At 36.2% G+C, this 27621-nt stretch overlaps 1 protein-coding gene across 1 annotated transcript in view; it reads left to right on the top strand.

Annotated features, from left to right (window-relative positions):
- PRKN (parkin RBR E3 ubiquitin protein ligase) overlaps nt 1-27621 on the top strand; it is a 674960-nt gene that overhangs the window by 397073 nt on the left and 250266 nt on the right. The window contains exon 7 of the mRNA XM_030945351.1: nt 10401-10537. Within this exon, the coding sequence (XP_030801211.1) occupies nt 10401-10537 (137 nt within the window). The remainder of the gene's footprint in view (nt 1-10400; nt 10538-27621) is intronic.

The raw sequence follows: 27621 nt of genomic DNA, 5'->3' as shown, positions 1-27621 counted from the left end.
GTTTACCAAATGTACTTTTGCTTGATTGCTAGCATTAAAAAAAACCCTGTTCATTTTTTACCACATACAGTCTTAATCTCAGAGGTTATTTCTGCATGGCATCTAAAGTAAAAACCAAAATCTAATCAAGTTATGTCTCTATATTCTGTTCGGTTTGAGGTTTTTTTCTGAAACAAAGTAGGTGAATGTCCTCTTTTAAACAGCACTGATTTTTTTAGGAACTTATGAATATAAAAACTTCAAGTAAATACTAAAGGTAAAAACTATACCTTGGAGTACAGCTTTCATATCTAATGTTTCAACTGATTAGAGAAAGGGCAATAGTCTGGATGGCTCCGTTAAAAGTAGAGGATAGGGATTGCTGAATGATCTCATTTCCAATGATCATTGATAAATACCAAGGTGGGGTTGTCATTTTTTCAGGTGTTGTCCTATAATTTGAAACAGAGAAAATACAAGAGTTCCATAAGCTTTTGTTTTGGGAAATGTTTGTTATTTTGGGCTGCATTTTGAATTAAATGATGCTCTGTTTGTTTGTTTTGTCAGTATGTTTTGCATAATAAAGTATCTCTGCTCACTGAACAAGAAACGGAGCAGAAAGTGTTTTGTCACAGAGTCCAAATGTATTCCTTTGACACATTTTAGTGGTGTACAGATTCTTAGGGCTGAGCCAGCTCTTAGAACCCATGTGGAAATACACAGTCTTTGCCACCGGTAATGGAAGAAATCCCCAATTTGTATTGAAAGATTTCTGTATATTGTTTATGGTTTGATCAGCCTATAAATAAATATAGGTAGATTATGAAGTTAAGTAGTGATATTATCCATATTGATTGCAGGGCATCTCCAGGTTATTTTTTCATATGTCACACAAGATTTATTTATTATTATGTCAAATTGTGGGTTTCCTTGTTTTCCATTCTATTTCCCTGTTCTTTTTATTCCTCCTTTATTTTCCTGATAGCTAGGCTATAATTCAGACCCCAGCCCCTATGTAGTTAAGTATGCTGTGTTCAGGGAGTTGTCAAAAGGAAGTTGAAGTCAGAAGATAACTTACCTTAGTGAATGCCTTTTATTATTTTTGAATTTATCTTCTTTTTTTTTCCCCCTTAGAAATTACTGGGATATATATCAAATTTCTGCCTATAACCTCCCAAGGTTCTCTGCAAAGGCCAGGTTGCTTCTTCCAGCAGAGAAGGGTGTGTAACAGAAGAGTCAGTATGAAATGTGGGAATGATCCACGTGTTCTGGGAAAGCTGTAGATAGACATGAGGAGTCAAAACTATCCATTAGTGCAGATAATTGTGGCTATTATGTCCCCTATGAGAAATTTGCCGTGTTTGCTTGCTATATCCTTTTCTTTAAGGAAATGGTCAGGGAAGACAAGGAGAGGGTAAGATCAAAAATCCATATGCCTTTTCCCTCACTCTGTGTCAGCCCACATAACCAGCTATGTGTGAGGTGGGAAGTAAGCTGCTTTAGCAAAACAAGGGAAAGCTGGACAACAGTGGAGTTTTAGTGAGATCCCTGAGATACATGCCCTTTCAGGCACTATCATTTTCCAGTAAGAGTCTTCATATAAGTTCTGTGATATTTATATGAATAGTGTATCATAATTTCATTACCTGAAAACCTGTTCTGCTTAACAGAGGGAATGGCCACAATTTTTTTCCTACAGTGTGTCTTCTGTCATAAGTCAGTTCTTGTTAACATCACAAACAGCTTCAACATGATTTTCAGAGATGACATTATAAAGCAGTATTGTGAATTCCCTTTCTTCCATTCCTGCAATATTCAGTAAGTGTAGGAGAGGGATAAATCTCATGAGTCTATTTGTTATTGACTTTCACTGTACTCTGCACATTGTTTGGGTATCGAGATCTGGTATTCCGATGGGAATGCAAAGTTCTATTTAGACTGATGTCAGTCTTCCTTAGAGTTACACAGATTATTAGGTCAGGTAGGCAAAGATCCTTTGTACAGGATTTGTACTCCTGTGCAAAGAGCAGTACATTACCTGAGACCTCATACTTAGATACATGCCTTGAAAGATGACCAGACAGACAGCCTTCAATCAGAAGTATAAAAGTAATGAAAATGAATGTGGAGATTAAATAGAAAACAGGCACCTAAAATTATTTGAGCTTCCAGAATCTTCTTTTGAATTGGGTTCAATAACTATACATCTTGAAAATTTTCTGCATATTTTTATTGTCCCAGTTAAAAATTCAGAAATTCCACTTCCCAAACTTTAAAATAATTTGTTTGAGTTTACAACTTAATTTGGATGGGGAGGGTGTGATGGTGGTGGTGTTCATTGTTTTTTTTTCTAGTTGGAAAGTTGATTCCATTTACTCTTTTAAGTGCTGGAAGTTGGCATGTAGGGAAGAAGGAGGAGGGAAATTAAATTTAAGCATAGATTTGAGTGCATGTTGGGCATTTAAATTCTAGAGTTGTGACACAGGGCTGTAATAAAATCAGAAATAGAAATTCGCAATATGAATATGATATAATTAAGCCATTTTTACTACTAGTACAATTTTCTGCTGGATGTTGCAAACTATTTTCTTCAGATTACTAAAGATAATTGACTGCTTTGAGCACTTAAAATCTGCCAAGTCAGAATGCCTTCTGTGAGACTTGCTAGCCCAAGGCTTGTTCTTTCCTTTGAGTGTAGGTGCTGATGTAGAAAGGTGTTCTCAGATAACTGCATCTAGACATTTATGCTGAGGTATTTGCCTTGAGGAGGAAAGGATAAAATATTATCTGTATATTTTAAAAACAGTGAGGAGCTAAAAAAATGGGATTTCTATAAAGAAATGTCTTGTTGTAACAATAGCTTCAGGGTGGTTTTTCATAAGATAATAATTTAACTCATTTAATGGCAAGCACCCTCAAGTTATTGTTTGGATCAACATATAAATTGAATATCCTTATTTGAAAAGAAAGATGAGAAAAAGCATAAAACATAATTTTAAGGTGGTGAAAGATAATTCTCTAAGAGCAAATGCACTTAATGTATCCCTTCTACCTTCTGTTCCTTCTTCCATCTTTCTTTCCTCTCCCCTCTTCTCTGCTTCTCTACCTTCCTTTGTTTTCCAGTCTTTTTTTTCTTCTATATGTTAAAAAATAAAGTCCTAAAGTTCATGCACCAGGGTGTATTTTCAAAGCTAACTGGAAGAGAGTAACTGAAATTTACGCAGTGGAGACATGCTTTATCCAAAAGTTCTATTCCCTCCTGGAGTCGCAGGGAATGAAAAGTATAATATGATAGCATCCCTTAAGATAATATCCAATATTCTTTTCCTCCTGTACCTTTTCCAGGGATTTAAGCATCCCCAAGAAGGCAAAAAGAGCTCATGATTGTGTCTTCTCTTTTGTGTTAGAAACATTCTTCTGTATAATGTGTTTACAGAAACATTGATTTTTACAGGCTATCTCAAAAGACTTGATTCTGGGAACAGAAAATAAGAAAAAAAAAATTTGGTAAGATATAATAAGAAAAGAGTCCCAAACTAAAGCTCAGTTGTCGTAAATCTGTATTACAGGACTCTTAGTTTTTAAACCTGAGTGTCCACATGCACACTGCTGCTGCCTGTTGAAGACAGCACACAGTAACCCCTGGACTGTGCCCAAGAACTGTTAGGGACTTTTCTATTTGACAAGCCTAAAAACCATGCCAGGTCCCATTCTAACAATTTAACAGCGTAGACAGTTGCGTTCCAGTGGAATAAGAACATTTTCTGACAATATTAATTTTACTAGCATAAATGTCAAGAGTAAAACTAAAATAAGATTACTATATAAGGTTTAAATTCTTGAAAGGAATCAACAGGACCTCAGTAGGCCCAGTGAGACCAATCAGGACAACAAAATGCCATTAGGGTATAAAGGCATTTTGACTTTTTTCATTTGTTCACCCTTAATTACTGAAGGATTGTTTGGGGCTGAAAATGGTACAGGTGAAAATGGTTCTTCCTCTTATTGTGCTATCCCATCATTTTCCCGACTTCACTGGTTACCTTGATGGGTTTTTTCCCCTGAAAAACAAACAATACTGATTTCTTACTGTGTGTCTCTAGTCAGAAGGTTATGAGTCTGTAAAAGGAAGGCTTCTTGGGCTATCAGGAGTGTGTGACTGCAGTGGACTGTCAGAGATGAGCAGTTTTGCTTGTGCTGCTAAGGGCTGGGTTCTGCCTCAGAGGAGAGGAAAGTCTGCTGTGACCTGGCTTAAATCTAGGGAGGGGTGAAAGAAGCATTTGCCACCCTTTGGTGGCAAAAGCCAAGAGTAAAAGTGGCACAGGTTTGGGAGGTCATTGCATGCCAAAATGTCAGTATGAAGGAATCAGTCCACAGCAAGCTGGAGCTCAGCAAGCTACAAAGGGTAACCAGCAAGCAAACCAGGGTTTGGGTTAGGGTAGTTTATGGGCTGCTGCCTTTGTTCACTTTTGTTGTCATTTCCTTCTGTCACCAAGGTATTTTCCTTTTCTCTCCAGTGGAGCATTAGTGAGGTTTTACAAGCACAGACGGAGGAAAAGGAGCAGGTTCTACCCATCTCCTTTCAAAGCACGTCTGATTTGTTGGTTATTTGCTGCACAGAGGACCACTGTGAACTGAATCTGATGGATTACAGGATGTTTCTTCTCCAGCCTGATCACCTTCTACTCCTTGATATCATAAGATTCAGCCACTAGTGGCAAGGGTGGTTATTGTGCCTGAACACAGAGCTCACACAAGGCATGTCTGAGCAAGCAGGCAGAGCAAACACGTAGTACCAAGTACTAATTTGAATGTACCAGTGCATGAACAAAGAATCCCCTTGCCCATGTCTGCAGGCAGCAGATGCTGTTGCCTGCCAGAGAGAGCAGAGACTTTACGGGCAATAATGTGTGTCATTTCCATACCCTGAGAAAACCCTTAACAGCACAGTTAACAGGAACAGTGCTGAAAGGAGTACTTGCCATCATGAGCACTAAGTTTAAGCATGCCTGTTTTCTCTTCTTATATTCTGGTTTAGCACAGTCAGGCTGTTTCTGGGTTCTAGCCTCTTGGCGCTGCTTTCCAATAGAAATAAGAAACATGAAAGCACATTTTAGAGGAAAACATGTAACAGAGGAGAAAATAGGTCAGATTTCACTTGCCAGTGCTTCTTTAAGTTAACAGCTGTGGGTCAGAATACATTTATATACAGAAGCACAACCAGAAAATTTAAGATTGCACAGTGTTGTCTCATGGTGTTCATAACCTTCATTTCATGACCTTTGATGCATTCTGTGGCAAGTGATCAAAGACAAAAAAACAGGGTTTTGTTGTTATTGTTTTAAGGGATTTAATATTTTAGTTTGCTGGTAATACTATATTTATCTGTACTGGGTTTTTTAATTAGAACACCCTATCTAAAGACATATTTTTATCCCTTAGGAAAGGAAGCGTAGGGATGTAATTTTTTGGTTATAAAAGTCCATGAAGGATGGATTCATAACTGCAAAGTTATATCTGATATTACTTTCTTAGTACTTTTTCTTTTCTCAGGTAAGGTCTTTATACCCATTTCAAATGCCTACCCAAATATTTGGGACCTGGATTGTTACTCACAAGTTGCCTGTAATTGATATGTCACTGGTTTTACTAATCCATAATAGCATATTGCTCATTAGAAAGCAGGATTTGCTACTCTACTTTCCTCCAAACTGTATAAATTCTAAACCACAAATGACTGTGGCAATTTTTTCTATACTTTCTATATTTATATTTTATAGAAATATTAGCATCATTCTAATATATTTTAATAACATATTCAAATAGAAAGTACCTGGAAGTATTTTCATGGTAAGAAAACCATGCACTTTAAGTGTCATAAACAGGCAAGTCTTTCAATAGTTTTGCATAAGAGTGTGGAATGTGTGTGATAGACAGGAAAGCCAAAAGTATCACCAGCATTGTAGGAATTAGAAGACTGTATTCTCCTACATACAGTTCTATGAGGAAGCCACATAATGGATGAATAATTTGGCTTATTTAGGCATTTTAATTTTGTTCTGTTACAAGGATGGAACCAAAATGGATTGACTGCTGCTCAGGGATAACATTTCTGTTTTTCTTTTGATTGTTTATGAAGCAGGAGAGTGCCTGTAGTGTCAGTTTATATTTTTATAACAAGTTTATAAATATAACAAGTTTATATTTTTATTTTTTTCCCTAACACATTTTTTTGAGTGATTCATCTTTTCGTGCATGGTGCTGACCTGAAACCTAAAATAGATCTCCTTTAGAATGAAATGGAAATCCATTCAGAAATTAATTTATTTCACAGTGCTTATATAGTAAGGTTTTTGAAGTACAGGAAGATTGACAAAGTGGAAAAATGTGCTAGAAATACAGAAGTGTTTAATGATAAATATAGTACTCATAGGTGGGGTTAAAGACTCTGATATAGCTGTGTGCATTCATATTTACTGCAGAGAAAGGAACTCCACATGGCTATTTTTGCTTTGCTGACTGTAATCCCATCAAGGCAGCCTTATAGACATCTGCTAGGGTTCTTTGTTATTATTTGGTTAAGATTTTGAGATTAAGGTGAGAAAAATCCAACTGTCACCTAGAAATGACCTCAAGGCAGTTTCACAGATTTGTCCAACATGATTTTCACATATTTCTACAGGCTTAGATGTATTCCTTGCCCTAAAGTGCTTCAGACTGTGGCTACTCACATTATCTAAAAAATAATGGTCTCATATATGTGGTTCCTGTTTAACCTTTATTCCGCCTAGCTTTTTTCAAAACATTAAGAGTAAGGACCAAGTAAGAGAGAAATTGCCCCATATATTTTCCAGTAGGCATTGCAAGATATATCAACTGATCTACTGTTATGTCTACAAATAATTCCTTATGCTAAGTAGCCCCTCACAGCCATTGGACTCAATCTCTATACAATAATAACCATCATGAGATTTTTAGGGTGTACTAGAACAATCAATTTCTCAGGATGCTTCTTATCTAAACAAGATTAAGTCTTTGTATCTTTCTTTAGCCAGTATCCTGTGGTAGTCTGAGAATTATCTGTACCTTACTGCTCTGGAGGGAAGGAGGAAAGGGTTTATGGACCAGAAATCACTTCCACCCCTGCTGTTGCTGGGCCACAGTTATCCAACAGTACTAGCATGAAGCAGAAAGATTTAAGGTCCCCTTTCTTTTTCATTTAAGTCAATGCACACTGATAAAATTCTAATGAAAAGGAATCCAAGCACAGGAGTGAGTTACTTATTATGGAAATTTCCAGTGATGCATTGTAATGTTGGATTTTCAATTTTTAAAAGTGGTTACATTCCTAATTGGTGAACAAAAAGGACCAATTTATCCCTTGCTGTGAGAAACATTTTTCTTATGTATTATTCTCATGAAGCCTCTAATTCAACCAAACACATTATGTAAATGGAACCTATGAAACACTTTCTAAAATATATGTCAGATTTACATTACTAGCCTGTTGTGTTAGAGTGAGGAAGGGATCTTGTTACACTGTGGCATTTTTTTTTACTTTCATAATACTCCTTTATAAAATAAATTGTGTTTGGTACAAGCAAGGCTTCTATCAATAACTCTTGATGTATCCTAAATGAGTATTCACTAACTTCACCTGGGCATTGTGATCATAATCTCTACATCTTCATCTTTACTGATCTCAGGAACAAGACTTTTATGCCCCTTTTAAACTAGAATTGCATTCTTTTGATACAAAATCTGCAAATGTTGGACTGCAGCAATTGCTCCAATGCCAAATGAATTTGGATCAATCTGCCTTGCATACAGATTGAGTTTCTCAAAGCCTTATGACACAGATAGCCTGGGCTGAAAAATCAGCGGGCAGTGTGAGAGCTGTGAGAGCTAAGCTTGTTTTTTCTGACACAGTCAGAAGCCAGATTTATATCTATCTTGTACGCATTGCTTGGAGTCTGATGGTGTTAAAAGATAGCATTTTTTAAGATAAAATAAAGATGCACTTTATTTATTTAAGATAAATTTAAGATAAATAAAGATGAAGTTTAAATACGTACATGTATGGCTATGCCCCTTCTGGAGACTTTAGTTTTCATTTTAGACAGTTGTGATATATTAAGAAGCAAAATCAATTATCACAAAATAATTTATGGCAGAAACTGATCATAGTAGTTCATTTGCATAATGAAGTGCTGTTACTATTGATTTCATACAAGTTTAGGTGGAAATATTATATTAGTAACATTATTTTCATTTCTGGCCAGGCTTTAAGATACTCCACTTTTGACAGCCTTCTCTTATGCATCTCACCACACACATGTATTTTGTCTTTGAAGTGAAGGTCAGAGAGGTGTGAATTTAGAAACAGGGAGCTTCCCATGAAACTAGAAAAGATACTCAGACACTGAAGTAATAAAAAAGAGCAATTAACCCTTAAAGTGAGATATCCATTAAAACTATAGCCAAATTTTATTAAATCCACAATTTATGAAGAAATGTTAGAGTTTTTTCTAAAGTGTTTCTAGTTTTTCTGAAGGTTACATTTGACTGGTGACCACATGGACTTTTGCACTGTAGGGACAAGGCAACTGCTTCTCTACTTCTCCATAATGACTTGGGGACTGTCCAGATCTAAACTCATTTTGCCTTGCAGCTGTTTTTTTAAAATTATTATTTGGTACATTCAGAACAGCAAGCGGGCAACTAATAAGGATTAGTAATGGGGAGGTTTTATTTAATTCAGTTTTAAGCTGCTTTATTCAAGAAAATCCTTAAAACACAGAGATTATATTTTTGGAGGTACTAACACACTGCCATGAATTCTATAGTATGTACAATATTAAAACATATTTTCGTGGAAGATTAAATGCTTGTATACAGTATGTGAAATTGCTGATTACGTTTTGAAGCTGTATTCCCACACTGAAGTCTTTGTGTTTTACTGTTTCAGGGGATTTTCAAAGCATCATCTCAGGTTTTTGAGAAAATGTAGCAATATTTCTAACCCTAATGATTTTATCAAAAGTCCTGCTGTATTTCATTTTGTATTTCAATACTTGTCTCCTGGAGTACCATAAATGTGTGAGAATTCATACTTTTATTTTTAAAAATAATTATACTTCTTACTAGTAACTAAAAAATTGAAATTTGGGGTGAATTTCTGCCTGTGTTCACTTACAAGCAAATTAAAGGAATAAAGTAATTCAACATTTGAATGGGAATCTCACGGTTGTGTTCAATTTAACACATCTCTCTTTATTTTTTGCCATGTTGAGACTTGAGGTTGGTAATAGCTCTGAAAGATAAGAAATAACATATAGCACACTTTACTTTGGAACAGACAGTTGTGTTATGTCCATCAGGAGTTAGCAGAGATTACCCTATATTAGAGCAAAACCATTAGGTTTGATCAGCACGTCCCTGCAGTGAAGGCACATTTCATGTGTGTGTAATATTTTCTGTGTTGCTCAATTTTTCTTTCACCTTCAGTGTGCTGGTCCTGGATGGGTTTTTGGAAATCTCTGGCTCTCCTTGCTGTGGCTATCACTGGGGAGTCTCTGAGTGCAGGCCACCTCAGGAGTAAAACTCTTTGTCCGCACTTATTTCAAGTATTTCCTCTCTGCATCTCCACAAGCAGCATTCTATCAGGCTTGGGACAGCCATATTTAGTCTCTGCGTGTGATGGGTGCCTGCACTCCTGGAATGGTCCGTGGAGGCTTTGCCCATACAGGCGATAGAGACAAATTGATGATTCATCTCAGCTTGCTGCAGGTACCTGGAGGCTGATCAGCTCCAGCCTCCACTAAGTGTATCGACCATAGCAGGTATATCTCACTTACCATATGGAATTTCTCACCATATTTATGCCCAGCACTTAAGTTTAGATGTTTCACTTCCAAATTGAATCACACAGCCTTCACCAGAAGCTAAATTACTTTACTCATTAGTACTAAGAGAATGCCTTGGTTTCAGAGTTCAAATGACTGCCTTGAGAGGCTGAAGGCACATGGTGGTTTTCACAAAATCTCTAGTTTTCCTAGATGATCACATACCTATTTTATCCTACCTATCACCATTTGATGTTTTACCATATATGATCCTTCTTCACCTCATATAAAGGATATCTGTTACTAAAGGACTTTTCCTGGTTTAGGTTTCAGTTTTCAGTGAAGTTTCAACTTTCAGTAACACTTTACTTCCATTTCTTCATATCTGATCCATTTTAGAAACCATCTCTTTTTAAAAGTGCTGCAATATGCCAGGGTAGATTCTGTTTTTATGTATATAATAATCCTGTGTACTGTGATTTGAAAATTACTATTAAATTAGAAGTTTGAAATTGATCTTTCTGTGGAGTTCAGTCCAGTCCTTGTTCATCACTCTCTCTGCTCTGTCTTTAACAGGAGTCCTGTGCTTGTGTTCCAATGTGTGCATCGCCATGTCATTTGCCTGGACTGCTTCCATCTGTACTGTGTGACCATGCTCAATGACCGCCAGTTCGTCCATGACCCAGAGCTTGGCTATTCCCTCCCCTGTGTAGGTATGTTTCTGGTGATGTTTTTATAATTGATTTTTTTTAATGTGATTTTTGATTTCAGGATAATATTTTTTTAAACACCTATTAGTTTTGTGTAAATCGGTGGAATTATTCTGTGTTCATAGGAGTTGTTTAATTTGTTGGAGAAAATATTTGAATATTGAAGTGGATTTTGCTAAGCATGTGAACTGGAGAATTAACTGGATTTTAAAGGGCATTTCTTTTAAAATCAAATGTTTACTTTCTTCACATTAGTATTTTATAATCATGAAGTACAAGCAGATGATAGCATTACACTCTGGTTAAAAAAAAAACAAAACAAAACACCTTGACCTCCACATTTTCAATTTCAAATTAAGTAAATTATTAACTTTCTTGTCTGTCTTCAAGTACTAATGAAAAAGGAGTGCAACAGGAATTTTAAATGCTCTTCCTTTTGGTGAAGTTATTATTGCTAATTATCACCTCTTTGAATGAAATGTAGTTACGTGTTTTACTTGAGTAGCAAACAAGGTTTGACTTAACTGAACAAAGAGTTAAATAGAATATAGAAGATTTGTTTTGAGAATTGATTCAATTATACTGGCATGTGGACTGCAAAACTGTCAAAAATTTTGCTATGAAGAAGTATATTCTATACAGAGCATTCTTTTTTCTTGGTGTTACATTAAAATGGGAGCATATATGTTTGTCTTAAGTGCTGTATCATTGTATGAGAATAATTTTACAGCATATTTTACAGAAGCTGCATAGAAGATAGGTTTGCCTGGTTACCTGAATGGCTGATAAATAAGTTTCAAACCCCACTAGATGGGAGAAAAATTGACAAAAGTTCTTAGTAGAGTGGCATCTGTTTAATCTGAAAACATGCCTTGATGATATTGAAAGTACAGTAGTAAGAAATATTTAAAATTATTTATTTTTTAATTGCTTCAAGAACAAGCAAGCAATAGTTCTTTACATTTCACTAGAATTGCTGTTTATGTGCTGTGTTGCCAGGTCTTATTTTACTTCCCCCTAAATAGCTACTGCATTTACACACTGATGTCGTCCTACACAAAATAATTTCTAATGTTTTGTAGGAAAACTTGTCATGAGAAACTGAACAGGAACTTTATAGCCAGTGTTCTTTCCTTGACCTTTACATTAGCATAGTACTGTGGGGTCAATCTGTACTCTCAGCCTCCTTCCTTGCTTCTCTAGAAGTTAATCCATTTGCTGTTCCCACACAAATTAATAAGCTGCTTGAGTAGAATCCTTCCTTTTTCCCCTGTTTTATTGATTTCTTCCATTTTCTTCTGTTAGCTCCTTAGGTTAATCAGTTATGCCAGTGGTGCAGCAGGCAGCTCATCTTTCTCCTCGCTTGTGGGCCTCCTTGCTGCTGTGGCTGGTGTCAGAGAGCTTCCTCCAGTTCAGGCTGATATGTCAAACTAATGACCCTTCTGCCTCTTCTGTCTGTAAACCCATTGCTAGTCATGCTGCACTAAACTTGTATTAGGATTTTTCCATATATTTTCAACTCCAGTTGCTCAGTTCAGAAGTTCTATTTTCTCAGAGAGGAGACTAAAAAGTTTTCAGAAGTTTTTACCCCTGACTGGCAGTTTCTAGGCAGTCTTTTTCTCTTTTCTGTTTGCTGAAGTTGAACATTATGGGAATTGAACAGTGGAAGCAGAGTAGGGATGAGGAGAATACACGAAAAGATGGTGCTGTGATGCTCAGGGTTGCAATTTTAGTTTTGGAGTGGAGAGGAAGGCATGGGTTTGGCTCAAGAAAGGCATGCTGTAGAGGATGCACAAAGGATGGTGTACTTCTGCTGTTCAAGTGAGATAGAGTTCAGCTGAGGAAATGGGAAAGAAGCTATTGCTGCCAGTCTAGCCTCAGCTGTGTTGTACTCCAAGTGTTATAATAGCTATATATGGCAAGACTAAAATATTGCTAATCCTAAAGTTTCAGAACTCCCCAAAATGGAAAGTTGTTTTTAAAATACTATACTTTAAAGCTGTTTTAATAGCAGAATAGTAATACAATTGCAATATTTTTTCTCTCTCTCATTGGTTGCTACGTCAGCTGTCTCTGTTATGTTAACAGCTTTGCATAAAGCAAAAAATGCACTTGGAAGTATTCTCTTTTGGGGTTCTTTGCAGAATGAAGAATCTAAGCAGAGCTGTTGTAACTTCACAGTTCATTTCTGCAGCTGTCTGAACCTAACTTTCTGATATACAGGTCATTTGGTTGTCTCTAGTATTAAGTTGTACTTGAGTTAGGAACTAATGATTATTTTTTATTCTTTGAGAAAGTCATGAGACTGTTTCATCACATCTGTGAGAAGGAGGCATGCCTGCATTGCCAACCTCTTCCTACTGTTAGACCCAAGGGGTTTTAGCCTCCTTCATAGCTATAGATGCAGCAGCTCTCATCAATTAATTCACTTAAGAAACTTTCACAACAGTGTCACATGATTTTCTTTTCCACTTAACATGATACTTCTACTGAATAGCATAAGATGGCATTTTTACAGTCTAAGGTCCACAATCTTCATTTTGCAACTGCAATTTGCAGTTTGTATTTACATGTGGGTGTGATAAAGCACTATTTGACACAGCTTTTTCTAATTACCTCAATGAAGCCTCAAATGAATTCTCCTTGACAGGAATGAACACCATGGGGCATGCCAAGAAAAGACCTTTCTTATTCTGGCAATGTGGGTTTAATACATGTTATATCTAATAGAAAATGACTCAAAATACAAAAAAAAAAAACAGGTCTGAGCTTTATTGAAAAGATAGAGGTTTGTTTGAACCTTCTTCTAAAAGGAATACAAAACAAAGTCATATTCACTCTGATGAGATTTATGTTATGGTAGCTGACCAGGCTGCACAGAGAGCTCAAAAAAGTCTGCATTTAAACATGTATTTTTAAACACCACAGACTAATGCTGAAATAGTGTTTGTGATGTCTTGAAGTTTGAGGTTTGGCTTTTTAAAAGTTATTTGATCATTTTCATGTAAGGGTAGTTTTACTTAAAAACTGGCACATTTCTTCAAGGCATATGTGCACACATTGCCCTCAAATTCTACAGGAGGTTTTGATTTTGTAATTAAGCATAGTTAAATAGTTGGCACTTCCAATTAGTTCTGTTCATTGTAGTGTTTTTCAAAAATAGAGATAACATAATGAACATAGCCTGCAGTTTCCATTAACATTTGACTCACTGTTCCTGATTTTTATCAAGGGAATGTACCAACATAGCAAGTTTTTTATATCTTTTATTGGATCAACCTAGAGGTGAAAGCACCATACACACAACAGAATAAAAATAAACAGCAGCTGCTACAGCAAAGGGTCACTGTGACAGACGAGATCAGTGTTATCATCACAAGTGTATGATAACTTGAGCTGGAAACGATCTAGGGATTTCAGATAAACAGGGCTTCTCAAGTAGGTTTAATTTCTTGCTTCCTGGCACACATGTGCCAGAGGATGCATTTTTTTTCATTGCATTCAGGTATTTTGTGTGGTTAAATCCTTGCTTTGCTTTGATTTCTGTTATGGGGCCTAATTAAGCAGGAGATAAGAAGGTTTTAAAACAAAGCTATCATCTGAGCTGATGAGCTATGATATATCACCTCAATAGTGCCATAGCTTCACTTTGTTCCAAAACAAAATGTGTCATTGCTGTGATTTTTAGAAGAAGAACATTAATTCCTTAGTGTTCAGCTCCTAATCGAGTGCCAGGCAGCAGAACTCCAGCTGAGAAGAGCCAGCCTGGAGGAGCTGAGCTCTGAGCACAGTAGCAGTGCATTGATAGGATTAGCTGTTCACAGGAGTGTGGCAGCAGCCCCACCACTCACACCCACTGCAGCAGCTTGGAGGAAGCACTTGCAGAAGTGCAGAGGAGCTGGCCAAATTCCGTTGGTCATTAAAATAAAAAAGTAAATGTTACAGATTATGCTCTCTGCCCTTGTTAAATAGCAACAAAAATCTATCCCATCTCTCTGTGTGGTGTCTTGTATTAATGAGGCTTCATGCATAGAAATTTCCATGAGTGGTGACCTCCAAGTATCTTTGAAATAATTAATAAGGTCTTTAGAGGGATGGATTTGCATATGCATGAAAGATCATTTATGGTTATTTAGTTACTGTGCAGGGCAAAGAATCTTATAGCATTACCTCAAAGAAGGAGTTGTATACAAATATACAATGTATTACCTCTTTTAAACACATTCTTTTCTATGAACACAGTTGCACTTTTGAAATAGCATTTAGAGCATTATGAATCTTGGTCCCCAATGTAAAATAGACTTCCACAGCTCTTTGGTAGTAGAAAAGTTGGTGATACCTAGGAAAGGCAAGGTTTTATGCTGCTGTAGGCACTTTGCAAAAACATCTTTGTATCACTTTATTTCTTATGAGTAATCATATGCATGATGTATTTTAGAGGAATCCAGATAAAAGATGCAGTTCTCCTGATGACCATAAAACACTGTTTTATCTGGAAGTAATCTGATTTTACCACAGATATATAAATAAATACGAGGAATTACCCTAATTTGTGTATGGAATTGCTAATAAAAAGGACTAAAGCTTTAAAGTATAATAAATTGCCCCAAGAACCACATTCCACTGAAGGAAAGCTTCTAGGGTTAAATTAAATTTTTTATCCACATTACATGCTATTTGTATAATAACAGTATGTCAATGCAGTCATGAATCTCTGAATCATCTTTCAAAATCCTAGTACCCTTGTAGAAAAGGGGAGAATGAACAGCTTAAGCAAAGTTTGCAAGTAGAAGGGAGGAGGAAAACTGTGATTTGATCTTACCAAATAGTGTGTTTGAGTCTTTTCTGTTATGGACAAAAGCTCCAAGCAATTTCAGAAGGTGCAAGTATGCAAGGGGGTTTAAAGTGAAGGTCAGTGTTCTGGAACAGAACCTTCTTAGGAATGTAATGTAGACACATACATAGCTTGGTGAGGCCTAAAGAGAGCCAGTTACAAGAAGAGGTACAAGAAATAAGAGTTTTCCTGATGTGAAGCCTCAGTATGTCAACAGTTTCTGAAGTCTATGTTCTCCAATAACACCGCTTAAACATATTTGAGATACCTTAGGAAATCACAAAATTTGGGAAATGGGAGTGATTATTAGAGGAATAAAATAAAAGGGATTAAAACACACACATTTGCGGATTTAGGAATTAATGCAAAGTACTCTTCAAGCTTAATATTTAGGAGCTGGTAAATTCTTGGCAGCAGTGAACTTTTTGTAATTTCTTGTTGGTATGAAATATCTGAGCATACAGAAGCAGACTTTGACAGAGAAGGGAGCCAAAAACCTATAGATTAACCAGATTTTTATTCTCAAGGATTAATTGAATTTGCAGAAGTTTCCTGAAGTAGCTTCCTGAAAATGTTTTTTATGGTCTTCTGCATTCTCCTCTCACTGTGGTCATAAAATAAACATGAACTAACGGTGTATCAAGTGCTTTTTTGTGTTCCTTTACTAGCACAAGCTCATGAGACTAGCTCAAAGGACATAGTTAGAAGTCACAGCAGCTCTTTCATTTCCATTTTCACTGTTGACTGAAGTTCAAGCAGTGACATCTGAGGTTTGTTCCCTCAAGTCTTTGTGCTGTTTCTGTAGCTACAGATTGCCAACTTCTTATCTAAACAGCCTTCAAATCTACAAAACAAGCAGAGCTTGATCCCATGGTATATTTGAAGCAGGCATTGGATTCTTTTCTGGAACAACTACAGTGAAATCATACAATGGGATACTTACAGAAATATGAGTGACCATAATTAAATCCTGCAAGAGATGTCTTACCCATAGGTGTTTTTCTCCCTTATCTCTCACTAGTCCGTCTATTGCAATGTATTTCATTTTTAAATTGCATAGAGATGACAGTGGACATAGGCTTAATCTGGTTAGCAATAATGAAGGACAAGAGATAATGCAAAAGTCCTGCATGGAAATTAATTGACTTTAAAAGGAACTAGAAATGAACTTTCAAAGCACACTTCTTGTCCTGTGAAATGGGCTGGCCTGTGTCAACATAAAACAAACATACTGGAGCAGTGGCAGAAGTGCGTGCAGAGGGGTCTCTCTGTCTTTCACCATTTCTGTGTCCAGCTGAAACAGAGGTGAATTTTTGTCTCAGCTGGAGTCAGTGAAAGCTGTGACTTTGTCTTAGGAAATGCAAGATATTTGTTCTGACTGAAAGCACTTCAGCCCATACTTGTATATCTTACAATGATTAGTTGATGTGGGTAATTGGTTGATAAGTCACTTTTAAGTTGCCAGCTGATTGAGAAAAATCATCACATACATGAACAGTAAAATGAAGTCATACAGTTTTATTAGTCATCAATTTACACTGAACTTCTTGGATGGATTTTTAACTCAAGCTATTTTCTAATTCATCTGATGTAGGTGCTGTTAGAGCAAGTGCAATGATTTTGACTGTACTTCCTTAATGCCTATTTTCTCCAGGAAAATATATTTTTTCAGAAAGAAGGGCCAGCTTCTGCAAAAGGAACTTTTGTGTTCATTCATGGCTGCAGATGCATTTTCAAGCAGGACTGCACTGAGTTGTCCATGGATGGTGTTCCAAATCCTGAATGGTCTTGCTCAGTGCTCCCATTTTAGTCCATAGGCAGTTAATGTTCATGAGGAAGTCTGGGTGAAAGATGGGAACAATTGAGATGAACAGAAGGAAGGAATAATAATATAGGGAATAGTGTAAAGAGGAGTCATGAAGGGAAGGAACCAAGAGACCAAAGAGGCTGGGGATAAAGAAGTGTTGGTGACTATTCAAGCATGAAACAAGAAAGATCTAAAGGGTGAGGGTAGGTAAAATGAGTAAATAATGCCTCCAGTTTCTCTCATAAAGCTAGGAATTTAGCTTTCCATGACAGTAGTTTATCAGTTTATATGTGGACTGTTCTTGCACAGACTGGAAATATGTTTGTCCTAAAAATGTCCAAGAGACTGAAGAAGATGTTGATTTTTACAGCCAGAATTTCTTTGAGGTCTTTATCTTACACTCATGCAGCATGAGGGGAAGCTGACCTTTCATGTTTGGATAATTAGAGATTTCCTAATGGATCAGTTTTTATGCAAGCAGAGAGTTTCTTTCAGTATAACGCCATCCCTGAGGTGGGCTGTGCAAGCAGCAGCCTTTATAAGAAATCATTGCTGTCTGCTAACCTATATACTCCATAAATAACCTGCTGGGACCAACTGTGGCACATGCAGCATGTGTTTAGTCTCCAAAGCCTAGTGATTAATATTCCCCGAGTCACTTTCTGAGCCTTGGTCTCCCACATGGCAGCATGTAGAGCTGCTGCCATATCACAGAACCAGCTCAAGACATTCCCCTTCAACAAGGAGTTGGCTTTAATTAAATTTCTGTGTCTGGGAAATGAAAATCTAATTTTCTTTTTGACATTTTCTATATTACTACTTAGACAAAATTATGAAAATAATTAATCCCTGTGAAGCAGACATCAGCATTATAAGAGATACAAAAATATTGCATATAAATAATACTACTAATCACCAATCTGTTATAATTTATTGATGCAAGGTCTTATTAAATCTCTTAAATCAGATTTGTTCTTCATATAGCAGATGTGTGAAATGATTGCACAATGTAGATGCAAGTGAGGGTTAGAAAAAGTAACATGGTTCAAACTGCTTCTCAATAAATTCTGTCTCCCCAGAAATGTATTTCAAGACAACAAATAAATAGGGGAAAGGAGAAAAGGTGTGTAATTGAGGAAAGAGGTTTTGATTTTATATCTGAGTCAAATACAGTCCAATATAATGGTGAATGGAATTGTTGATGAATGAAATGTCTGCATGCAATAACAATATTCTTATCCTGGCCTATGGGGAATCCTTTTTCACATTAAAAAAGCCATCATGTCACCTAGTGTCATTTGGTAGCCTTGTTTCCTTCCCTTCTTATGAGCATGGAAATTATTAACTATAATTATCTGTTGCTTATGGAAACTTGCCACCATATGATAACAGAGTAGTCTTATTTGGAAATAATTCTAGATTCTTTAAGATAAAAAACATTTGTGGTTAATCAGATGGTAAGTTTTAATGTGCTCTTACAAATGAATTACTAGGATGCTTGCAGTTAGCTTTTTTGCTTTGATGCCTGATAAATTTGGACTAGTTAGAAATTTTTATGTTTCATTTTCCCATTTTAAAACCAATGTAGCCTCATTATTTCAGTGAAACTAATAGGACAATGGGATTTGCCAGAACAATTTAATATCCCTATATTTACTGCATTAAAAAAAAAATATAAATATCTGTAAGGAAACTAACACTGGAGTTTGCAGAGTATGGTGATTCTGTTGAGCACAGTTGGACAGAGTCAGGGACACCTTCTAAGAAAGGACTTTCCTAGTACACCATTCAGTCTGATTCATAGCCAAGGCAGGAATAAAGGGACACGAGATAACATTTGAGAATGACAATGAAACGTATATTTTGCTTATACATTGTTTAAATAAGGATGAATGAAATTCTTACAAGACTTTCCCATTTCTGAAACACCTGTGGAAGTGAAACTTGACAGACCCTTGTTAGTCATGTCCTTCACTAACAATTTAAGTTTCAATATTCACACTTTTCCTGTTAATGCCTTTGCGTACCTTGTTCACTGCAAATGCTCATGGATAAATTTACAGAGTAAAAAATGAGCTGTAATACAACCACATTCATAAGATTACGTAATGTGTGGAATGTTAAGCTTTAAGTGTCTTGAGCGGGCCTGGACTGAAGATGCATCCTACAATCTATTTGTTTGTACCAGAGATTAGAATGTTAGGAAACAGTCATATTTGAAACTGAGACCATCTATCAGCATCCTAGTATGTGACTGCAAGCACACTACCTGCCTGTCAGTCAGTACCTGTTTTCTTCTCTTCTCTGTTACCCTTTGCCCTAGATGTCTCTTTTTAAACCTCATAAAAAATGAGGTACTGTTATAAAAGCAATGACCTGTCAAAGTGTGCAGTTCTTGCCACTTGGTGCACACCTCAGCTACTCCACCTTCAGCTTTGTGGCTAACACTGCATGAGATACATGAGATACCAGTGCTTCAGGAATGCTTTTACTGTTAGGATTTACAGAAATAACCAAAATATCCATGACAGAGTTTTACTGCATTAATACCAAACTGGAAATGTGAAGAAGTTCTCACCCCCATTTAAGATATTTGCTTGTGACTGGGTATTCATATAATATCTGTATAAAACGTATATGTATAGCTGTGTGTAAAACGTAAATAGCTTAGCTGAAGGTGTTAAAACCAGACAAATTACACAACTGGGAAGTACAGTGACAAAGATCTTCCCATTGAAATTCTCCTGCTTAGTTGTTCTGATTTCTTCCTCTATTTGTTCCCTTTCTTTATTTTTCCCTAAGAATATGCCTCTCTCAATTCTACATTATTTCTTTTCATGATTTATTTATTTCTTGGTTTCTGGGAAGTAAAATATATTTTCTATTCTGTCCTTCACTGCCATTCCCTTTGTTGTCTGGCCATCTCTGTTGCCTTATTTGCTGATCCCTAAATATTGCTAGCATGCCCTCGGATTCTTTTCCACATTTTCTCTTGCTCTTCATTCTCATTTTGTCTTTCTTTTCTCTCCATCACCTTGTCATGCCTTCCATCTCCTGCCCTCTTTTGTTCTGATTGAGATTCCAGTCACTCTTGATCTCTTCTGTAAGGACCACAAAGCAGTGAGGCCTCTGGGCAGATGAAAGCATAAGGAAAACTGACTCTGGAGGGTAATGAAAAGGGGTCACTTCTGAGGGTCAGTTTTTTGTCTATGATCACTAGAAAAAGGGAGTTTGGTATTGTCACTCAGCTGCATAGGAGAACCAGCTAGGTCTTATTCCCTGACCTTTTTCTTTCCCACCTGGCTAGCAGGAATATTCACAGTCATGTGTTGAATGCCTGGCACTGTGACTTGTGTGTCCCCTGGAGAGAGGCAATGGGAGTAGTTGGAAGTGAAGGCTGGTGTGCTCTGATAACCTGGCCCAAGACACCTGCCTGAGAAAGAGAACCTTGTGTCAAATGGAGGGTGAGGCTCAAAGGCTTGGTTATTAAAACCACGTTCCCTTCGTTATCCTACCTGGTAGAAAACAGCTAGTAAGGACTTGGGGCTTTTTTTTCCTCTTTTTTTCTCTGTAGCCTTGCAAGCACATAAGCACACATAGGCACAGCCTTTTGCAGAATTTCCAGCCAGCTAAAACATGAACTAAACTACTAAAAAGTGGTTTTGTTTGCCTTCTACTGTGTTTGGAAAATGAAAGAGAACAATGCCAGGTACGAAGGAAGCTCAGCTTGTCAATTAAATGGGCTGCCTGGCAAAGCCAGATTTTGCTTTTCATGATCCATGTCCTCGAGTAACATCCGCTGTTGATATCGCTGCTGGAGGAAGGCTGGAAATTATGGAGGCGTTTTGGGTAATAACTGCTAGCAGGGAGACAGTATTTACCAGGAGTCTGCAATGAGACTCTCAGGTAAATAATAAGCATTTTAGAAAAACAACCTAATTATGTATTTAATCGCTTGGAGCCCTTCCATTCACTTGGGAAAATAATGTGCATTTTGTAAATCTGCCTAATTATTTATTTGAGAAGGAAGTAATTCTAGCCTCTGGGGTATCGAGTGTGATTTTTTTTATTTTTGCGCAGATCTGATATGCTTGAGAATGTGTTTAAAAAAAATCAACACCCCACCATCTCAAAATACTAAACCAAGACAATGTAAAAGTGTTATTAATGCATTTAGGTGAGGGGTTATTTTAACTTTTATATCCAGTGCTCAGGTATTTCTACAAAGGCTTCAAACTTTATTCTGCTTTAGAACAGCCATCTTCTTAGTATTCTCAATAGAAAGATGAGCAGTAAAGTGCAAGCAGCCATATTTCTATGTGGCATACTGTCTGAATAGGGAGTTTTGAGGCCGCTAATGAATCAAGCTAAATCTAGTCAGCAGTTATTAAAAGCTAGGGCACATTTCAGGTCTGAAATTCCATAGCATCCTTGCAGTGGACGTGATGGTTTTCTCTTATGATGGTATGAATAATGAATTGCATACTTTGGCCATAACTAGTTACTAGCAAGAGAACTGAATGTCTAATATATGTCAGAATTAAAATAAGTAATTTTGTTCGGTGTGCATGCCAGTCCACAGGGAGTTATTATTCTACTAGAATACATTCTTCCCACTCTCAATTTGTGCCTTTTACTCTGGGTTTTTCCTTAATCATGAATTTATAGACTAGTTTCCATAGACTATCATTAACAATGTCCTGAATTTACATGGTGTAACTCTGTATTTAAATACTGTGCATTTTTAAGTGCTATGGAAGTCCACTTGAGAAACTAGGTTTTATTTTTCTAAAATTTCAGAAATAATTTTTACCAGAGAATTCATCACGGCAAAAGTATTTACAAATCATATATTTACCTTACTTAATGATAAGTAGAATTTTCATAGTAAAAAATATAGCCAAGAGGAATTATCTGAAGAATCAATTTCTTGACATTGCATTTTCTTACAAAGGAAATATGGTGTCCTGCTAAATATGCAAAATCCTATCAGCATTTAGAATATTTTCTTTATCAAAACAAATGAAAAATATTGTTCAATAAAAAAAACTTAGTGTATTGTTTTGCTCATGGCCTCTGTGTCTGCTCCTGACTTCATCAGGATTTATGGGGATGTTACATTAAACCCTTTTCCCATCACAGAATCATCAAAAGCCCAGGACAGAACAGTCACATTTTGCCTATAGTTGAACACTTCCTCTAAAGGGCCAAAGCTCTTCTCCTGAGTTTGATGTCTTCCACAATAAATAAGAGCAAGAAATTCTAAAAGAGAGTTTTTAACCCATTCTGTACCCATTGTGTTTCATTCCAGGGTAACTTCCAACTCACACATCTTTTACTAATTTCTCTTATTGTAGGTACCTGCAGCTCACTCTTTTGTTTCTCTCCTTTCATAAAATTCTGGTGTTCCTGTTTATTTTACTAGGTCCTTCACCAATGAAAGGAATATTGCTCTGCTGCATAGGAAAATGCATAATTAGCCCATGCTTAGCCTTGTTGGTTCATATTGAAATGCTTATGTTTATGCATGAACCTGAATACTTTTCTGGATAAAGAAATTTTCATATATCAACCTCATTGCTGGATAGCATCAGTGTCATCAAGATGGACTGATTCAGTGAACTGGTTTATTATTTCTAAGTCAACCAATTTTCCTTGTATTTTTATAGCATATGTGGAAATACATCCTCACCTGAAAAACATTTTATTTCAAAACACATTGTATTCAAAAGTAATTTCAACCCCTCATGCATTGTATGACTATCTGAATGTGCAGAAAGCATAATAGTGAATTTTATGTACTGGATGAAGCTCATGAAAGTGTTTCCCCTCTTTTGTTACACTGTTTTTATACTAAGTCCCAGTTAGGCAGCACTCTATAATAGATTTGACATTTAAACCCCTTTCAAGCAAACAACCTCCAGTTCATGTATTATTCTAATTTTGTTTACAAAATAGTAGGCATTTACAGCATTTGTAGAACTAAAAAAATGTATAACACAGTAGATTGATGTTTCACTCTTTGATTGCAGACTGAAGCAGTGCAACACTGGAATTTAGTGCAGATAGCAAGGTCCAATCTTAGAGCAAATTTAAGGTGCTTTAACTCGTGCATTTGTTTTAGCCTTACTGGAGCCTGGACATAAACTAAAAGTTGGTAAGGGAAAAGTATTTCTTTAGAATGGGATACCTCTGTGCTGGGTTTGTTCTCTAGGTGCCAAAGGAGTTGTGTAAGTGATGTTATTCAACAGACAGACTATGACAATGAAACTCAGGGTAGCCTTTGCTCCTGTTGCACTGGGAGAGTTTCCTAACTTTAGCATGATCTTCATGTGGCTGCTATGGGTGTGTTAAGGCCACTTTCTGTAGCTCTCACAAAGCAGCCAAAAGCAGTTGATAATCAGTTTGTACAGATTGAGAGGAAAGTAGGATAATTGGAGTGATATTACATGGAATAGAAAGAGATTTATATTTCAGTTTTGGTATTCCAGAAATCAGGACTGGTGCATGACCAAGATTTTTCTCAAAGATTATTACTGCTTTGCATGGTAATTAAAAGTACCATGTAATTCATATTATCTCATAGGTTAAATATTTTTAAGTAGCATAAAATTGCAGTTGAGAGAGCCTGTTTGTTCTAGAAATCTGTATAGTCCTTTTAGAACAATGTTCTAAAATATAACTTATTATCCTACAATTACCTGAGTTGCATATTTTTAAAATGGCAGGGTTATGATGAATGGCTCCCAGTAAAACTTATGTGAGCTTGGGGTAGATTTTGGTGTTTGAAAATAAAAACTAAAATGCTCATGGTTTAAAATCCTTCTTCCCCAGGGTTAAAAAGGTAGTCATTTGAATCTTGAAATTGAAAAGTATCCTGGATGGGGAAAACTGTTTAATTTTAATAGAAACATGGAAATTCTGTACAATGAATTCTTCCAAGTAATACAATTCCCCCAAGTTCAAAATGTTGGAGTTTGTATGTAGGAAGCTTCCTGGCCATTTCAATAGAGATCAGAAAACAAAAGATACTTCTTAGATAAATTTCTTACCTTAGCTACTACTGGAAAATGTGTTTTTATGCCAACAATAAAGACAAAATGAGATTAAATTCTAGTTCTCAGAATTCAAAAGCACAGAAGAGTCTTCTTATGAATGACAATTCAGTATTTTGGAGAGGTTTTAAATATAAAATATTCTCTAGACCATATGCTGTGATATATCCAAGGAACCTGAAAATATAGTCCTCTGTCTTTTCTAGTTTCTCACAGTTCTGGTATGATGACACTCTTTTTTAATTCACTCTCTGCTCTATTTTGAGAGGCACTTTTCCATCTGAAATTAAGGCATAGTACTAACAATATGACACATACAGTATGGTATTGTTTGCAGCCAGAAAATGGTTGCTAATCCACCAGAAAAATTTGGAAGAGATAACACTGAAATCTTGGCTTGCTTCAGCCTCCCACTTACAAACTGCTGATCTGGCAGCATGGAGACATAGACTTACACCCAGAAATTTGGCAAATCTAAGCAAAATGTAATGCAATGATTTGTGCCTGCAAAGAGTAGTCCTGACTTAACTTGCTTCAAGTACTTATAAAAGTAACTAAAATTACTCTAGATATACATTTCTGATCCTTGTTTATCAAGTTTAATACATGTGCAAAGATCTGTATTTCGCTTTCACTTACTGCCATCTTAACTTCATTATGATAAAAATTTTATATTGGGAGGATAGTGCCATTCAAATGCACAAGTACATCTTTATTTAGCTTTGCATTAATTTTTTTAATATATTTCTTAAAGGGACATGTATTATTTGGCTTTATCAGGTAAATTTGACTATATTGACTAAATATTTTTCTGACCTTTTTTTCCAATATAAATCAGTGAACTTTTCTGAATTTTTCAATCTGCTAGTGAATGCCTTTACATGGTAGTTCAAATCTAGCCACCTGACTGATATTGAATATCTATATGAAATAAAATTATCACAGCTGAAAGTAAAGTATTATTACAATCAAACTGATTGCTCTTTAAGGGTGAATTATTACCATAGTTAATCATGTTTAAACACATATTATTGAAAGACAATTCTCTTATGCACATGTTGTATATTCTTAAATTCTGTCACATGAGGCTTTCCCCTTATTTTAAAAGACCACTATTTCTTCTAAGCGGCTAGAGAAAAGTAACTTTGGGAATTAGACTTAGAATGGTTTTTTCCTTGTCCATGGAGAAATGAGATTTTCCAGGTCGAGACAATCATCACTCAGAAACTGCCATTCTCTAACAGTCTTAACTCATTTTTTCAAAGCCAGAGTTGCAAAATGTATTGCCAAAACACTTGTTTCCATTTCCATGTGTACAAAATAAAACTCTGGCTTTTGTTTGTGTTATTTATAAGAGGTATTGATAGCCTATATGTGGGAGGGCAAGTTTGAACTCAGCTTGTGCTATATGCTTCCTGTGGGGCTTCTCCCAAATACCACTGTGTGCAGTTTCCCTTGTGTGTCTGCTCTGCCAGCCTGGCTCCTGGAAAAGTCACTTAGTGTATTTGTGTGTCACATTGTATAAAGTATTATGCATTCATGTGATCATTTACAAGTTGTGTTCATCTGTAGCCACTTTAATCAACTCCCCTGCTCTTGTCCCAGAGGGACTGAAGTGGAGTGAATTTACACCCCAGACCTCTAAAGAATATCAAGTTGTGCCATTTTTTTAGTACAACTTAGAAGAGAAACTTTTTTTTTTTCTCGTTTTGTTTTCTCAGAACGTGCACAAGCACTTTTAAAAGTTAGATTTGTTGAAGGGCAGATCTGGGCACAGTTCAGCACTGGTGCCGATTAGAGATATCTTGCAAATCTAAGGAATGAAAATGGAAACTTTATGCTCTAAGGGAAGAACCCTTGATTTCCATTGCCACACGCTTTTAGCTCACAGCAGACTTTAAGCTTATGACACTTTTTATATGTTGGAAATCTTCTTTGCATAATTTGAAAGGTTTTAAAAAAATATTATACTACTCCTCTCCCTCAGGGCCCTCTACAATTGCTAAAGGAGCCTGTGTCTACAGGCAGATGGATATGAAAAATAATGCTAATAAAATTTGTAAAACTCTGTTTAACATTTTTATAGGAATATATTTGTAAAATATATATAGAGTACAGGATGAATGATGCCATTTTATGGCTTAATATTACTCAAGATGGCTTGCATATCTCCCTCATGGTTTTGCCACTGTTTATTTTATCCATTACAAACTCATGTTATGCATTTTATATGAACATAAATATTTGTATATGTGAGGGACTAGTATGCATGTATATTCAAGCAGAATACATATGTGTACATACTCACACATGCACATAATTATAGATAGAAAAGTATAGCTTTTGGGTTAGAAGTCAAAAAATCTCAGAAATTGTCATACTGTTTTTACTATTTCATTTAATGAAGTAATATTTTCCTTTAAAGTGTTTCTTTACAACTTCCTGTGAAGTAATTTGGGTATGATTCTTTATGTTAGAAGAGCTGAACCACTGACTATTAAGAAACTATAAACATTTAACATCATAATGTTAAGCATGCCTACTTTGAAGGGGTCACTTGTGGTAAGAGTTTCTGCCTCTAATTTTCAAAAGTTTTTTTATGTCTTATTCTTACATTCTTGCCCCTCCTGAAATATTCTGTTCTTTTTTTTTTCTGTTGTTTTGTTTTAACTCACTACACATTTTATTTAAAAAAAAAAAAACACACAAAAAAACCTAACAAACAAATTTAAAAAAGCTCAAACCCAAAACCTTGGGTTTTTACCATACAATGTAATGTAATTTAAAATGTAATGTAATGTAAAATTCATGTAGGTACAGTAAGAGAAATGAAGGTGAGAATAAATATTAAGATAAATAAGCAGAAATAAAGGAATGATGGAAGTGGACTCCAACCAGTAGAAACAGCTGCAAAAGTCAAAAAGGGACTGTTGGCTGCAGGAAGAAGGCACGGAATTGGCAGTGTCACCTTCTTCCATACTCTTCAGAGGGCCACAACCATGTGATTCAGTGTGATTCAGTCTGGGAAAAGTTTCAGTGTAGCTGATGTTTTGGTTCTCTCCACTTTTTGGTCTTCATGGTTAAGACTGGAGAGATGTTCAAGCCAATGTGTGTTCTCTGGGAATATGAAAGGGGCTTTCAGACAGCTGTTGTTTTGCTGTGATTGCCTCTTCCCTTTGGCTGTTTTCTCAAGCCACCTCCTTAGTTTTACCATATAGCTGCCAATTTTTGCCCACCCTATTAATTCACCTTTTCTTCTGGACTATTTGGCCATTCACTTTTCTTCTTTTTATCTTATCTCTTCTTAATGACACTTCTTCTGTGCCCTTAAACTATATTTAGGGAATAAATTATATTTAACACTAGTGCTCATAGCTTCTTCACATGTGTG

The sequence above is a fragment of the Camarhynchus parvulus genome, chromosome 3, assembly GCF_901933205.1.
Source record: "Camarhynchus parvulus chromosome 3, STF_HiC, whole genome shotgun sequence".
Taxonomy (NCBI): domain Eukaryota; kingdom Metazoa; phylum Chordata; class Aves; order Passeriformes; family Thraupidae; genus Camarhynchus; species Camarhynchus parvulus.
Note: the sequence above shows the minus strand (reverse complement) of the source record. Positions and strands in the feature narration are given on the sequence as shown.